Source organism: Phyllostomus hastatus, unplaced genomic scaffold (assembly GCF_019186645.2).
Source record: "Phyllostomus hastatus isolate PE091 unplaced genomic scaffold, TTU_PhHast_1.1 phas_contig_40, whole genome shotgun sequence".
NCBI lineage: Eukaryota > Metazoa > Chordata > Mammalia > Chiroptera > Phyllostomidae > Phyllostomus > Phyllostomus hastatus.
In genome coordinates, this window is record NW_025333872.1 from 15,020,532 (window position 1) to 15,034,596 (window position 14,065).

A 14,065-nucleotide genomic window follows, 5' to 3' on the forward strand; every position below is an offset into this window, starting at 1 on the left:
TCACATGAGCACAATTAACAAAGACATCTCAAAAGAGATACATGAAATGACTAGTGTAGTGAAAATTATTAGAAATTAGATTAAAATTGACACTTATTTTGTCAAGTAAAAGCAAAGCATCCAGATCAAAAAGGAATATAAGAAATAGCACCAGAAACAATTAGACTGATAATTCTATGCCTTTTATTCAGTTATTTCAAAAATATTTGCTGACCATTTGCTTCAAAATGTACATTTAAAAAATCCATACAAAACTGTAATTTGTTTTCAAACCAGACAGAAACAGTGGAAAAGGGATTCTGAAAAAAGTTCACTGAAAGTAAAAAGCCCCCCTCACAAAAACAAAACAAAACAAAACAAAAACCCCTTTTACATGAGCATAAATACGGCAGGTACAATTTTTCCTTGAGTTCCTTGTTGAAATTTGGTCCATAACATGAACAGGCTAAGTAGAAAAACAAAAAGACACTTTTTATCCACATTTGCATTATGAGTTGCTCAGGGCACCAGCAGCCTCGGCTGGTCCTTCAGATGTTCCTTAAACAAGAACTGAAATGAGACTTCGTCTCACCACACAAACACCTGACTCTGTGCCCCAGGAAACGGCAGCACGCAGCCTCACAGGCGGTCCTGTCAGGGGCGGAGGGCTGCCCGCGCGTGGCTGCCCTTCCTCTCCGCGTGAACGAGAAACTCGAGACTGTTTTCAGGCAGGGATGGTGATACCTCAGGTGTCACAACAGACCTCATTCCCACACACTGACTCTTTCCTCTTATTAATGCCCCATCATGAGGATAGTTATTTTTTTCCTTTTCAATAAATTTTAAAAAAATTATATGGACTTCTAAGATAACGCTACAATGTTCTACTAGAGTGCCACAGAAACCTACCCAGTATCACAAGAACGGCAGCAACGAAGGGAAAGTGGCGAACATTTCTTCTGTAGGGGGTGATGACTGCCCCTCCCGTGGGTCCCTTCCCTTCCCTTCCCAGTGGCAGGGCGTTGGAAGGGACAGCAAGGCCTGTGGAGGACCACTGGCTGGGAGGGTTATTGCACAACCCGGAGAGCGAGGGAAGGGCAGGCAGGCCGGGGGCAGGGGAGATGGGGGCTGCTGCTAACACAAGGTAACACTGAATCAGGAGCTTGAAGTTCTGCGACGGCCAACCCAGACCCACTGTCCAACAGGTGTCTGTGAGCCAACACTTGTGATGGGAAAGTAAACACCTCTGTCATACAGACTTTGGGTTGAATAGATAGAGCAGGAAAGGTCATAGCAAGGGCACCTTTTTGTATCTTGGCTATGGGAGCTGGAAGCGCAGGCCTCACTGTGGGGGCTGGAGGCACAAACGGGGCTCAGTGCCCCTGGCCCTCTGAGCTTCCCTTGACGGGTATGAGGCATGGTCGCTGCAATGGGCCTTCTCGGGCTGCTGCAGCCACCCAGGCAGGCCTGAATGCTGACACCAGGGAGAAGCCAGAAACAAAACAAGGGACACACCACAGACCCTAATGCAATGCTGGGGGTGTGGGAGAAGTTGAGACAAATGAGGCAAAACTGTTACAATCTGTGTCCCTTTTACATGTAACTACACCGGGCCCAGTGCCCTTGGCTGCACGTGACAAACAGCCCTAGACCCCTGGCAGCTGGGGGCTGGCTGTACACGAGTGACAGCTGAGACCACACAGCAGGTAAGGCACTTCTCACACAGAAAGAACAAGGATCTGCTTACAACACAAACTCACACAGGATGCAGAGCATGAGAGGCCACACAGAGCCAGTAGGCCCCATTGTCCCCCCCCCCTTTTCGAAGACCTCCAAGAAAAGGCCAAGTGGGGCAGGGGGGTGTGAGGCGGCCAAGGAGGTGGTCTTTTTCAGCCTTTGGAGAGGAGGAATTAATAGTCACGGGAGAACTGGGGTAAAAAGTGAGAAGTTAGTTAAGGCTTCCTCACTGGGCCAACCAAGGGCCAAAGAGAGATTCTACTGATGTTTCAAGTGACCTGACAACAGCCCAGCTCCCATTGGTACCTGACATCCCTCCCGACAAGCAGGGCTGGGAGCCCGGGAGGCCGGGAGAGGGAGCAAAGACCGCTCAGCTGTGCCGACTTCACAAGCCTTCAGCACACTCCCCACTAAAGCAGAGGCCTGTGAAGACTGGGAATGGAAATCTGCTCACGGGTGATGCTGAGGCCCTTGCGCAGGGAGCGGGTCACGCCCCGCCCCCAGTCCCCTGCCCCCGCCACCACCTTCTCTCACTAAGGCCTTGGAAAAACCACCTGGGAAGGCGGAAGGCTGAAGCCTATGAAATAAATCCAAACCATGCTTCCCCAGCTGTACAGTCAAGAAGCCACATTGAATTAAAAAGGCAGCTGAGGAATACTTTCCTGTCGGGAATCTTGGGACAGGATGCTCTCTGCCCCTGCCTTTTATTCACCACTTAGAAAAAAGGTCAAAGGATACTGAGGAGGAAGGTCCCCCAAGAAAACCCAGCAGCACACACCCCTCAAACCGGCTGCCCAGGCTTCAGGGGTTTCCAGGGTCTGAGGGGTTCCAGTCGAGGGAAGCAGACGTGGTCAGAGCACAGATGACTATTACGGTTTCTGAGATGCTGGTAAAGTCTGCCTTCAGACGGAAGTGGAAAAGGTTCTCTCAGCAACAGTTCCAGTCTGATGGCCAGACACACACAGGGCTGGCGCGGACCGGAATGGGAGAAGCAGGTCTCCTCCAGCTTGGCCAGGACCCCCTCCCCCAGAACCGTCCCCACCTTCGGAAGGGACACATGCAACTTATTAATAGTGCAGCTCTCAGAGCCTGGATGGTAAAAATAACCTTCCCACCACTGAGCCTCCCAGGAGGGGATCTGCAGCACAGGATCCTCCCCGTCCCTCTCCTGCCGCTGCTGTCTGCTTGGCTGCCCCGCGCTGGTGCCCGTCAGAGATGCTGAGGGGCAGCGGTTGCTGAGGTAGATTCGCATGTGTACTCCGGCCCGGGGTGGGGGTGGGGGGCTGAGCTGGCCTCTCCAACTCGGAGGTGTCTGTCAGGGCCTTCACAGATGGCTCGGCACAGCTGGGGCCAGAAAAGTGTTGAGATTGAAGAAAACAGCCCAAGTGGCCAAATCAGGGCAAAGCAGCCCAATGAGCTCACTGGGTGAAGTGGAATTGAGTTATTTGGGCCCCTGGAAACACGGTTTGAGCCAACCCGCCAAAGAGTTGGCCCTCTCTGCTAGAACTGTGCCAGGCATGCCAGTGGGGCGACACAGTGCCCGACAACGACCCTGCTATCCCCCTCCCCTCAAATCATCCCTGAGCCCAGCCGGTGAGATGCTAGCCTTACTCATGTCTCCAGGGTTTTTACAGAGCAGAAAAGCCTTGACTTACTCTCATCACTGAACAAGCCGTGCTTCAGGAGACAGCCGAAGTTGGCCCGGCTGCCAGCCTGGCGGTACCACCTCTGAGGCACACTGTACACAGCACTGGAGCTGGCAGGAGACTTAGGACACGAAGCCGCATGGTCTGTGTGGCAGCAAACACCTAGGACGCTGCGCACAGGAGCAGGGAGGCCGCTGGAGGGCAGGCCTGGGGCTGCTGTCAGCAGCTGGCCCGCCCACAGCGTGTGTGTCTGTAGAAGGCTTGAGTCCACAGTTTCATGGGGCTTACCTGGGGAGGCAGCTGCTGGGGGTGGGGTGGGGACACGCTGCCCAGGATGCAGGCTGGGAACAGCCTTTGGTGCCTGGGCTGCCAGGGCAGGTACAGGAGGCTGCTGGCTGACGAGTCTGCCGTCAGCCGCCCCCGTGGTACGCTTTTACCAAGGTTCTGCTCCACAGCCCCTGGGGGTGTCAGAGAAGCATGGGAGAGATGCCTACTCTCAAAAACACTCCCTAAGAGTAACCAACAGCAGCCAAGGATAGTTCCTCCTTTTCATAATCATTTGACAGAGAGGTGATTCCAGATACAAAGGTGTTAGAAAACAAATCCCTCAGTCTCTAGAAAATGAAAATTGATCTCTGATGCAAGTGGTGTGGAGAACAGGCACTGCCCTGATGGAAAGACCCATCGCCCCCTTTCTGGATGATGATCCAAGGCCCAGCTTCTACTGTGGTGTCAGAAAGAGGGCCAGCTCATCAAAGGACACTGATGTTCCTGTGCCCACCAAGAACCACTCCTCAGCACCGCAGCAGAGTCCAGTTCTTAAACAGGACCTTGGAAAGCCTAACTCTTCTGTCAAGTCCTCACCAGGCCCCGCCGGGGCCTTATCTTTGGGGAGAGAGGAGGGAAAGACCACGCGAGAGGGCAGGAAGCCTCGGTACAGCCACTCGGCTCACCTAAGCGGCCCGTCCTGGTTCACACCATCCACAGCGCTGTTGCTGTCGGTGTGCTCGACAAAGCTCAGCGGGTAACAGTGACAATTCCAAAGAACACTCAACAAGGGAGGCCGGCAGGGGCTTGGGGTTCCTGCGGGTAGAGAAATGAAGTCGGGCAGCAGGGATGGCCTGACAGGGCTGCCAGGGCCTGGGGTTTAGACCAGCCCATGCCTGGCCAGTCCTGTTGGTGGGCAGATTTGGTTGTGAATGCTGGTGAACAGCGGAAAAGCAGGTGCAGCTGGGGCTGCTCCAGAAAGTCCTGGGTCACCTCCACCATCACTTTCTGGAAGAGCCTGATGCTCAGGCCACTTGCTCTCGCTCTAGACAGTGGGAAGAACTGTCCAATCTCCGGCACTTCCTCAGCAGAGCGAGGGCAGGCTGGTTTCCAGCGCAGGACCAACCACTGGCAAGCCGTCTTGAGTCACTGGACCCAACACACTTAACACCCTCCTTCTGGACCGAGTCGTCAAGTCCCAAAGCCAAACACCTTGGCATTTCAAGGAGCAGCAGCCCTGCTGGGCCTCAAGACAGTACATGCAGAACTGGAATCATACATGTTGTCAGTTAATCAGCACCTAGGAGACTGTGATCACGAAGGCGGTCTCTCCTCTTCCTGCCCATCCACACAGGGACCCCGGGGGGCCTGCTCCTCACACGAGGCCTGCAGACTTTGGCAGGTCCTGGGGACCGATGCTGGGGCTGGGTGGCCAGGACTGCAATCACAGCTCTCTCTCATGGTAAAAATCAAGACGGAAAAATTGCACAACACGGTAAAAGAAGTAAAAAAAGAAAGCAGCAGCCGTGACAGACAACAAAGGAGGCCAGCAGAAAGGTAACCAGGAGAACCTGGGCTTCCAGAAAAGCCAACACAGGACAGAGGTGAGGGTGTGAGTGCTTGAGGGAGAGAAAAAGGAAGATTTTTGGTTTTATTGAGAATGGTTTATGGAAGAATAAGAAAAAGGCAAGAAGAAAGAAAAGAGGAAAAGCCCCGTTGAAAGACAGGTTCCTGCTGTTTGATACGGAGCGTCACGACAGGAAAGGGAGGCAGTGACCGAGGCCGGGGGGGCCCCCCTGCTGCCCTGCTGGGCACCCCCGAGAGGATTTCTGTTCTCAGCACTTTGGCTTTAAGGAGACTTGAGTTTCTTAGTCCGTGGGGAGGTTCCATTCTCTGCCTTCACCACTCCATTTTCATGATAACCTAGGAAGTAAAGGGAGACAGACAGACATGGCGTTTCTGCTGGGACTGGAGCAGGAGAGGAAAGTAGGGCCCGGACAGCCAGGCCCAGCTTCTGCCCACAAGATGAACCCAGGGCACCCGGCAGACCGCCCCCGGAGGCTGCTGCTTCCCCCAGGGTCTTGCTCCCGGAGGCTCCTCCGTTTGAGGTGGCTGGTCTCCGACACTTCTTCAGTGGAAGGGGCTGGGATGACACACAGTCACCCAAGAACAGGAGAGGCCTGAGGCTGGGGTCAGGTCCTTGCCGAGATCACTCAGCCGCCACCAGTGTCCTCAGTTTCTTCAGGACGCCCTGAAGGGCAGCCGCCCACTTTGGCAACAACCCGAGGGAAGATGACAACAGAGGGAAGGGGTAGACAGGCTGGAGGGATGAGGCCTTCCTCCAATGCCCGACACTGCTCTGGCAGAAAAATTAGGGCAGAAATCTTTTTATTATTGTCAAAAACATGCCTGTGTGCTTGCTCCAAGTCAGAGAACATGTCTGGCTGCCACCTCACACCCCAAACCCACCACAGCCAGGCCTGGCTCCTCAACACACCTGGCTACACACATGTCTGGTCCTAACGCACAAGAGCGCCTGCCAAGCAGGCCACACCTGGAGAAAGGCAGGTGAGTCACAACACATCCTGGCACAGACAGGCCTCCAGGCTCGACAGAAAGCGCAGGGCTGGTGGTGCCCCAGGACCCAGAACGGGTGGGTGGTCACTGAGGTGCGGCAGGGCCAAAGGAGAAGTGGGTGTCCCACCCCTGCTGCCCACCTAGCACTGTGCCATCCTGAGTCATTCCTGAAGACAGAAGAGGAGCCAGCAGCCTGGGAGGCAGGGGCGGGCCATGATGTAGATAGAGCAGAGGGCAGGTGAGGACAGAGCAGCTGTGCGGCCCAGAGAACAGGCGCAGAACTCGGCTGGGATCCAGAAGCCACCCTGAGGACACGCTTCCTGCCAAGAGTTCCTCATCCAGCCACTGCCCTGCCTCACCACTGCCAGAGGGCTCCCGCCTAGCCAGGGCCAGCCCCGCCCACAGTCTGTCCCTGGTCCACACCTAGCCACGTGCCAATCAGGCCCGGGCAGGAGCCAGAGAGCCCCAGGCCCAGGGGAGGGGTCCAGGCAGAGGGCAGCAGGACTAGTCTGGGTAGAGCCCAAGGATCCAGCCTGACCCTCCCATCCACCCTGACAGACCCCACCTCGGCCCGCCCGAGCCCTGGCACTCACCAGATTCCCTCTTGATGAGCCTTGCTGATGGTCTAGGGGCAGCTTGGATTCTCTGCTTGGCGCTCTGCTCATTCCAGTATTCCCTCCAGTGCCGGAGCTGGGAGTGGATGAATCGCCACATGAGCCAGGCCTGGGCAGCACACACCAGCAGCAGCACGCAGAGCCTGCAGAGGGGCAGAGTGGGCACTCAGGGGGCCTCAGGCCCATAGCCCCAGGGCAGGGGAGTTCCCGAGGCCAGGAGCCCTGCCCATCCCATGGCAGATCACCTTCGGCCCCAGCACACCCCCACTCTGCCACCGCCACCAGGAAGGGCCAGGGGCCAGTGCCCATCTCTGCTCTAGTATACTTCGGGGGCTGGGGGTGGGGGTGGAGAGACCAGGCTAGGGAGGCTGTCGGCAGACATACATTCACCCCCAGTCATACTGTCCCCATGCTGGCTGGGACCCATGGCCTGTCCCTTTTGTACCCACAGCATAAAACATGGCTCATGTTAGCTCAATATACACTGGAAGAATTCAAATGAACTGAATTATACACAGCAGAAATAATTCTATTGTGGCTTCTCATCTAGCATGGCACTTAAAAGCAGTGCCACCCTGGCCCAGTCACACACCTTCCCAGGCCCTAAGTCTTATGGAAACACAGCGGCTTCCTCATTGCCTTCCTCACTGCTACGGGAGGCCACTGGCCCGCCTGTTGAGAACACGGCTGTCAACAGTCCAAGCGGAGCTGCAATGATCACCGAGAGGCCGGGTGAGAAGCCTACTGAGCACCACAAAGGTGAGGGGATTCCCATGTGGACTGAGGCCCTGACTAGTCTTTCTGGGCCTGGGCCGGGAAGTGAGGATGGTTTTGATGGAAAAAGAAGGCTGGCATCTCTTCTCCCTCAGGCCCAATGTCCAGGGATTCCCAGAAACATCGACATGCAGGAGGTCCAGGTGTGTGCTGCCTCCTGACCTTCTGCCTAAGTTGTGCCAAGTTCAGGAGGCTCCTGGCTGCTCCCAGGGAACCCTGATTTATTGCCTTGCCCTTCTGCCTAACTCACCTGCAAAGTAAGGTGTTGAAGTTCCCTTTCTCGGGGTCAAAAGCTTGGTTTTCCATGCGAGCAAGTCCAAAGCCAATGGCCAGCACGGCGAGGGTGAGGATGAAGAGGCGGGTGACCCCAAAGACAACGGCCCAGGCACTGAACCTACTCGCAGAGGGGGAAAGGGGGCATCAGCCTTTAGGCCCGTGAGGAAACTTCACCCGCTTCTCCAGAGGTGATCCAAGTGGGAAAAAGGCTCAGGGTGGCCAAGGGGTGAGATATCTAGAATGAGATGCTCCAGGAGAAAACCTCAGGGGGAAGTCTGCAGGTAGGGGGGCAGCTGACACCCAGGGCAGGACCTTCCCATCAGAGGCCACCCCTGTCTTCTATGCCTCTAAGCAGGCCAGCCTCCCAACCTCAGCACTTACAGCTTCTCATTGTTCTCGTCGGCAAAGTAGAAGAGCCGGGCCGTGTGGAAGAGGAGGTCGGTGGAGTACTGCAGCAGCAGCAGGATGAGGCCCAGGCGGCTCAGGCTGCGGGGGAAGAGACGAGCTACACAGACCCCCACGTCCGTGGAGAGCAGAGCCGAGGGGCCCAAAGCCCTGGGCTCCACTCTCCCCTCCCCTCCACTCCCTGGCTGGCCCTGCCTCAGCCTTTGGGATTCCATTTTGCTGTCACACCTCAAGAATTTTTCCTAATACTGAACCCCTGGCCTTTTCCCTGTCCTCTCTGGGTCAGGCACCCCTACCGCTCCCATAGCGACCCTGGCTGAGGCTCTTCACAGCACTCACCATCTGGCCAGAGACGAAGCACACAAAAGGTGCTTAAAACAAGCTGCTGAGCTTTGCACGGAGAATCAGGGATTCCCGTCATCTAAGTTTTCATTAGCCAAGTCTTCACAGCTTAGAGGTACACAAAGAAGCAAAACTCAACATGACGCAAAAATCTATGCTAGTGAACCGAACTCTTAAAAAATAGCGCCCACTCAGACACCCCCTCTGCTCGATTCCAGGACTTTCTTAAGCGGTGTGCTGCGGATGGTCAGCTGCCAGTCAGACGCAAAGGGAAATCACAACCCTGCGGAACACGTAGGGCTTCAGGAAGTCAATGAGACACTGTGGGAGCCCTGCCCCAGGTGGTGACATATCAAGGTCTGGCCACTTCCACACATTAAGACCAAAGTGCAAAACCGATCGCAATGGTCACTGGATCTCAAACATTGTCTAGAGAATAATGTGAAAACTCCCCAATGTCTTTGCATGGCCTAGAAAGTCCAACACGATCTTGCCCATGACCTGGTCTCAAGCCTCATTTTTTCTATCCTAGCCACAGTGGGCTTCGTGCTCACTCCCGCCCCAGGGCTGTCACCTGCTGCTCCCTCGGCCTGCACAGCTCTCCCCCCAGATCTCCACGTACCTGGCTTTTGTCATTCGTGCCTCACCTAAGTTCCCTCCTCAGAGAGGCTTTCCTCACACCCCGAAGGTGCCAAGTACACCCGCTGTCCTGCTTTATTTCTCTGCCGCACTTACCACCATGGGAAACTCCATTCACTTACTTCCTGGTTTATGGTCTGCCTCCCGCTAGAACGGACGCCCAGGAGAGCAGGGCCTGTCTGCCTTCACCCAGATGCAGCTGCAGCCTGAGGCAGCGCCCGGCCCACAGGAGGGCTTGGGGCTGTGCTGAGTGAGCAAAAGCCTCCAAAAGCCAAGCTCCTCACCATAACAAGACCCCACGACATTCGACATTTCAAAGATCTGTCTTCCTTAGGAGATCCTGCATCCAAGGGCCTCTCCTCCCTACACTCACTTCAAGAAACTAGAACAAGGATGGGTGGGAAGGGAACCCACGTCCCCTAAGGGAGCAGGGAGAGGCAGCTGTACCTTGACCCGGTGCCAGCTTCTCTGGGAACAGACTGGACATGACTTTGGAGGATCTGCTAAGGAGGATTTGCTGCCCTCTCCGTCCTGTTTGCATTCCAAAACAAAGATTCTGAGGACTCGATGCAAACAGGGTCAGACACCTGCCTTGCCCTTCCTTCCCTGGGAGATGCCAGAGGCAGACAAAAATGGATCTTGGAGCATCTCACATCCTCAGCAGCTAGAAGGGTCCCAACAGCAGCAGGAGGCTCTGCTACATGGTCCTGCCTGCACCTTCTCACCCTGTCCCCGCCACACACTGCTGGGGTGGCAGCGTAGACTGGCTTTCCCAGACCCATTCTGCGTGTGACACACGAGCATCCAGCATAAGAGCAGCGCCACCCTCTCCACACAGCCTTTTCGCCCTCAAGGCCCATCCAGGACTTTGCCTGATGGAGGCCTCCCGAGACAGGAGACCAAGTGTGAGAGCCCCACCTGCCTCTGCTGCCTGAGCCCACCGTTCTCACTGGACGCCCACTGCAAGGACCTAAAACAGGATGGGCCCGCGACCTCTAGGTGGCCTAGCAGAGGAGCGCACATCACCAAGTTACACATCACAGGGTCTCAAAACGCCAGCTCAGAGAAAGTCCTGGGTGCTCCCCGGTACTGCATGGACAGTGCTCAGGAAAACCCAAGTTAGCAATGATACACCCTGTTCATCGATGTGAATCTTTGCATAAGAGACACTCGAGGCCAAACACCACAGCTACTCTTCTGACTTCAGGTCAACTAGCAGTGACTACTCTATGTCTCCTTACGAATCAAAGGAACGCAGGTTCCAGGGCTGCGCACTCTCGCAGCTTCTGCTACTGGACACAGAGGCAGGGGCCCAGCCTCGGGCCGCCCCCCACCTGCAGAGCCACAGACCAAGTGCCAACACCCCTGGCCAGCCTTCCCTGCTGTCTCGGGCGCAGTGGTCACTCTTCTGAGTTCCCCTGACAGAAGACGACACGCCATAGTACAATGCTTAACACTAAGCCGTCCTCCTTCTCAGTGTATAAGTTGGCTCTCCTACCGGAGAGCCAAGCCTACTGTGAATGTGCCACTGACAACAAAGGAATCTTCTGTCATCTATCTCTGTATTCCCAGGTCTTAGTCTGGCACTCAGTACACAGCAGGCATCTCATGAATGCTCACTAACTGAATGAATGTGTGCAGAGATGCTGAAACATGAGGGCAGGTCCGGGTCTCACTCACTTGAGGAGGTATGCCCCGGCTATGTGGACCAGGTACAGGCAAATGTACTGGAGCTGGCGGGGAACTTCCTCCTGCGGACAAAGGAAAGGACAAGAGAAACAAGAGTGAGCGTGCGTGCTCCCTAACGCAGATGCAGGGACAGAGGGGACATTCAGATGGGTGAGGGTGGCCAGGCTACCTTCCCCACGGCCGAGGGCTGGTGCTTTAACACAGACAGTCCCAGGCCATGCCGAAGCCCCTGCACTAGGCTGCTGGAAAGTCTGAGAGCGAGGCAGCAGCTTCAGGTCCAAAGCCAGAGGGCGGGGTTGGGTTGAGAAGGGACAGGGACTGGGGGACAGGGCTTTGGACATAATTCAGAGGGAAGCTATTAAAAAGAAAAGACTGTGGAAAAGGCATGAACCTCTCCATCTGCCATCCAGAAAATGAGACTCAGATTTCCTCCAAAGCCACATACATGGCATGGGAGGCAGGCAGGAGACTGATGCTGGTGGCCTGCTCTCATGGAGGTCCTCCTGGGGACTTTGGCGACTGCTGACTCAGCAGTTTTTCAACCTGCCAACAACACCCTCCCCACCCCCTGCAGCACCCACCCCTCTGAACTTCTAGAGGAAGGGGCAGGACTAGCTGGAACAGCAGAGGGGCGAGGAAGACCCCTGGCTTCAAGAGGGGGAAGGGAGTACTCACCTTCCGTACCTTCTGGAAGTAGAGCTCAGGAAGTGCGTGCAGCCAGTAGGCCAGCTGGCACAGGTAGAAAAACTTCACCTGGAAGCTGGGGACAAGGGAACGAGTCACATGAGAGGGATGAAGAAAAATGTCCCCATGATGCTTGCCCAGCACAGGAGGGAAGGCGAGGGCCAGGACTCTGTGAGGAGCCAGCCCAGGAGCCAGGATGGAGGGGGCTCAGCCAGCACCACGCTCCTGAGCCTGGGGACCCGGCTCCCCAGACAAGACCATTTACAGGGACACAGAGAGTCCACCGAGAGAAATACAAATGGTAAAAAGAGCGCAGAGGAGGAGGGCCTTCGGCCCAGAGGAGGAAGGCTGAGGAGGGAGCTGATTCTAGAGAACTGCCGGTGGAGAAGAGGGTGGCGGGAACACACTGAACAAATGGACCTCAGTAGCAAAGGAGTGAACTAACTCAGCCGAAGTCCTCTGCCGTCATTCTGCAGGGTCTTGGGGAGAGGAAGGAGCGGCCTCCTGAGGGACAGGGCCAGCTGTTGCCTTCCTGTGTCTCATCAGAGCAGGAGGGGAGGGGGATGCTGCCTCTGATGGGGTGCCACCACGGAAGTCAGCAGGGAGATGTGCTGTGAACAGTGGTGGGTCACCAGGACACTCCCAGCTAGAGGACTGTAGGGAGGCGCTCTGCCACTGTGTCTCACGGGGTGCAAGGACCTGCCACAGACCCAGCTGGCACAGAATTCGTCCGGATCCCCTCAGAATTCATATGCTGACACCCTAGTCCCCAGTGTGATGGTATCAGGAGGCAAGGCCTTCAGGAGACGGCCTGGCCGCAGGTGAAGAGCCCTCACGAGCGGGACTGATGTCCTCGTAAAAGGGGCCCCAGAGAACACCCTCTCCACTTCAGCCTGTGAGGGCCCCGGAGGGAGAAATGCTGTCTATATCCGGGTCCTCCCCAGACACTGACACTGCAGGCACCTCGGTCTTAGACGTCCCAGCCTCCGGGACCATGAGAAATGAATTTCTGAAGTTCACATACCACCCAGTCCATGCTGCTCTGCTACAGCAGCCCACGCTAAGACGCCCCCTCTGTGACAGGGGCTGGTGCAGACAACACTCCACGTTGGGGTTCTCCGGCCCAGCAGACTGGGAGGAAGAAGCACCCAGACAAGTCTGTCTTCCACAAGACTGCGCCCTAACAGGCTCAGGACACGACGGGCGCTCATGCCAGCTGGCTCCACGGCATTCTGGACACGTTCTGAGAGGAGGGCGCCAGAGGCCTGGCTGGCTCCTCTCTGGAGACCAGGTCATGAGAATACTCACGGGAGGTACACATGAGGGTAATCTTCCCAGAGGCTTCTCGGGTTGGTTAAATACCCCTCCTGCAGTAGGCGAGAGGAGACAGTATTTAGAAATGTCAGGGGTCAGGGAAGCGTCTAATCCCCAACTGCCAGGAAGAGGAAAGAACAGGAAACACGAAATGGAGGACCGTCCGAGTGGGACCCGCTGGCCCCCGGCGGGCCGCTGCTGGGACAGAGCAGGAAGAGCTCTGCGGGGTCAGAGACCTGCGTCTGGACGTGGGCCCGGCACTTCCCAGCTGCCTCCATCCTCCCAGCTAGTCAGTCCCCAAGCTGCAGCTGGCTCATCCGTAAAATGAGAATAAAAATACTTACCCTCCCAGAGTTATTGTTAGAAATGAATATGACAGTTTGTGTTTATGTGACAGGGTCTAGTATTTTGCCTGGCATGTGGCACTCAGGAAATGCTTGTAGGATGAATAAGCAAATGGACTCCACAATCACCGTCCACTGGAAAAACAAAAAGCCTAGTTTGGCTTTCCACATCACCCCACAGGCCTCGTAAGTGTGACACTTATCACATTGTGTCACCACGGCCAGTTGCTTCCATTACTCTGCAGGTTCCTCGGGCTGCGGTCTTTGCCTGCCCTTCCTTAAATCTCTGGCATCTCATCCAGGCCCTCACATAGGATGGGCACCCAGGGCCTCTTACACAGAAGGGGTGCAACCCCAAAAGCCTCCCATCACAAAACATATAGAAATGATGGATGAAATCTAACAAGTATTCTTTTAAATGCAAAGCTGCGTTCACTATAAGAAAGAAAAAACCCCTGAGACCCCAGAAAGAATAGGGAGCTGAAAGCCACAGCAGTAAGGGAGGCTGTGGGGCTGGGGTGTTCGTGCCCCTGTGGGAGCAGGAGACGGTGCCTCGGGAGGTGGAGTCCAAGACCCATGTGCAAAGTCCAGGCCTTAAAGGGCTACCACCTTAGAGAACGAGTAGACTAGAAAGAGTCTGATGACCATCACAGGGAGATGAAGAAGATGTCTGCTCATCCTGGGCTAAGGATGAAATCAAAAATACTATCCCTTGAAAATTCATTGCCTGAGGTTTGCTTTCACATGGGTCTGGAGTTGAAATTTACTCCACCTGTGC

General features: G+C 55.5%; 1 protein-coding gene across 1 annotated transcript in view; it reads right to left on the reverse strand.

Annotated features, from left to right (window-relative positions):
- Window positions 1-166: 166 nt before the first annotated feature.
- The window catches only part of TRAM2 (translocation associated membrane protein 2), a 74,930-nt gene continuing 61,031 nt past the window's right edge, over window positions 167-14,065 (reverse strand). Inside the window, exons 5-11 of the mRNA XM_045842968.1 lie at window positions 12,938-12,996; window positions 11,621-11,705; window positions 10,937-11,007; window positions 8,252-8,356; window positions 7,845-7,988; window positions 6,800-6,963; window positions 167-5,552 (exon numbers count right to left, since the gene is read on the reverse strand). Of these exons, the coding sequence (XP_045698924.1) occupies window positions 5,479-5,552; window positions 6,800-6,963; window positions 7,845-7,988; window positions 8,252-8,356; window positions 10,937-11,007; window positions 11,621-11,705; window positions 12,938-12,996 (702 nt within the window). The 3' untranslated portion in view covers window positions 167-5,478. The remainder of the gene's footprint in view (window positions 5,553-6,799; window positions 6,964-7,844; window positions 7,989-8,251; window positions 8,357-10,936; window positions 11,008-11,620; window positions 11,706-12,937; window positions 12,997-14,065) is intronic.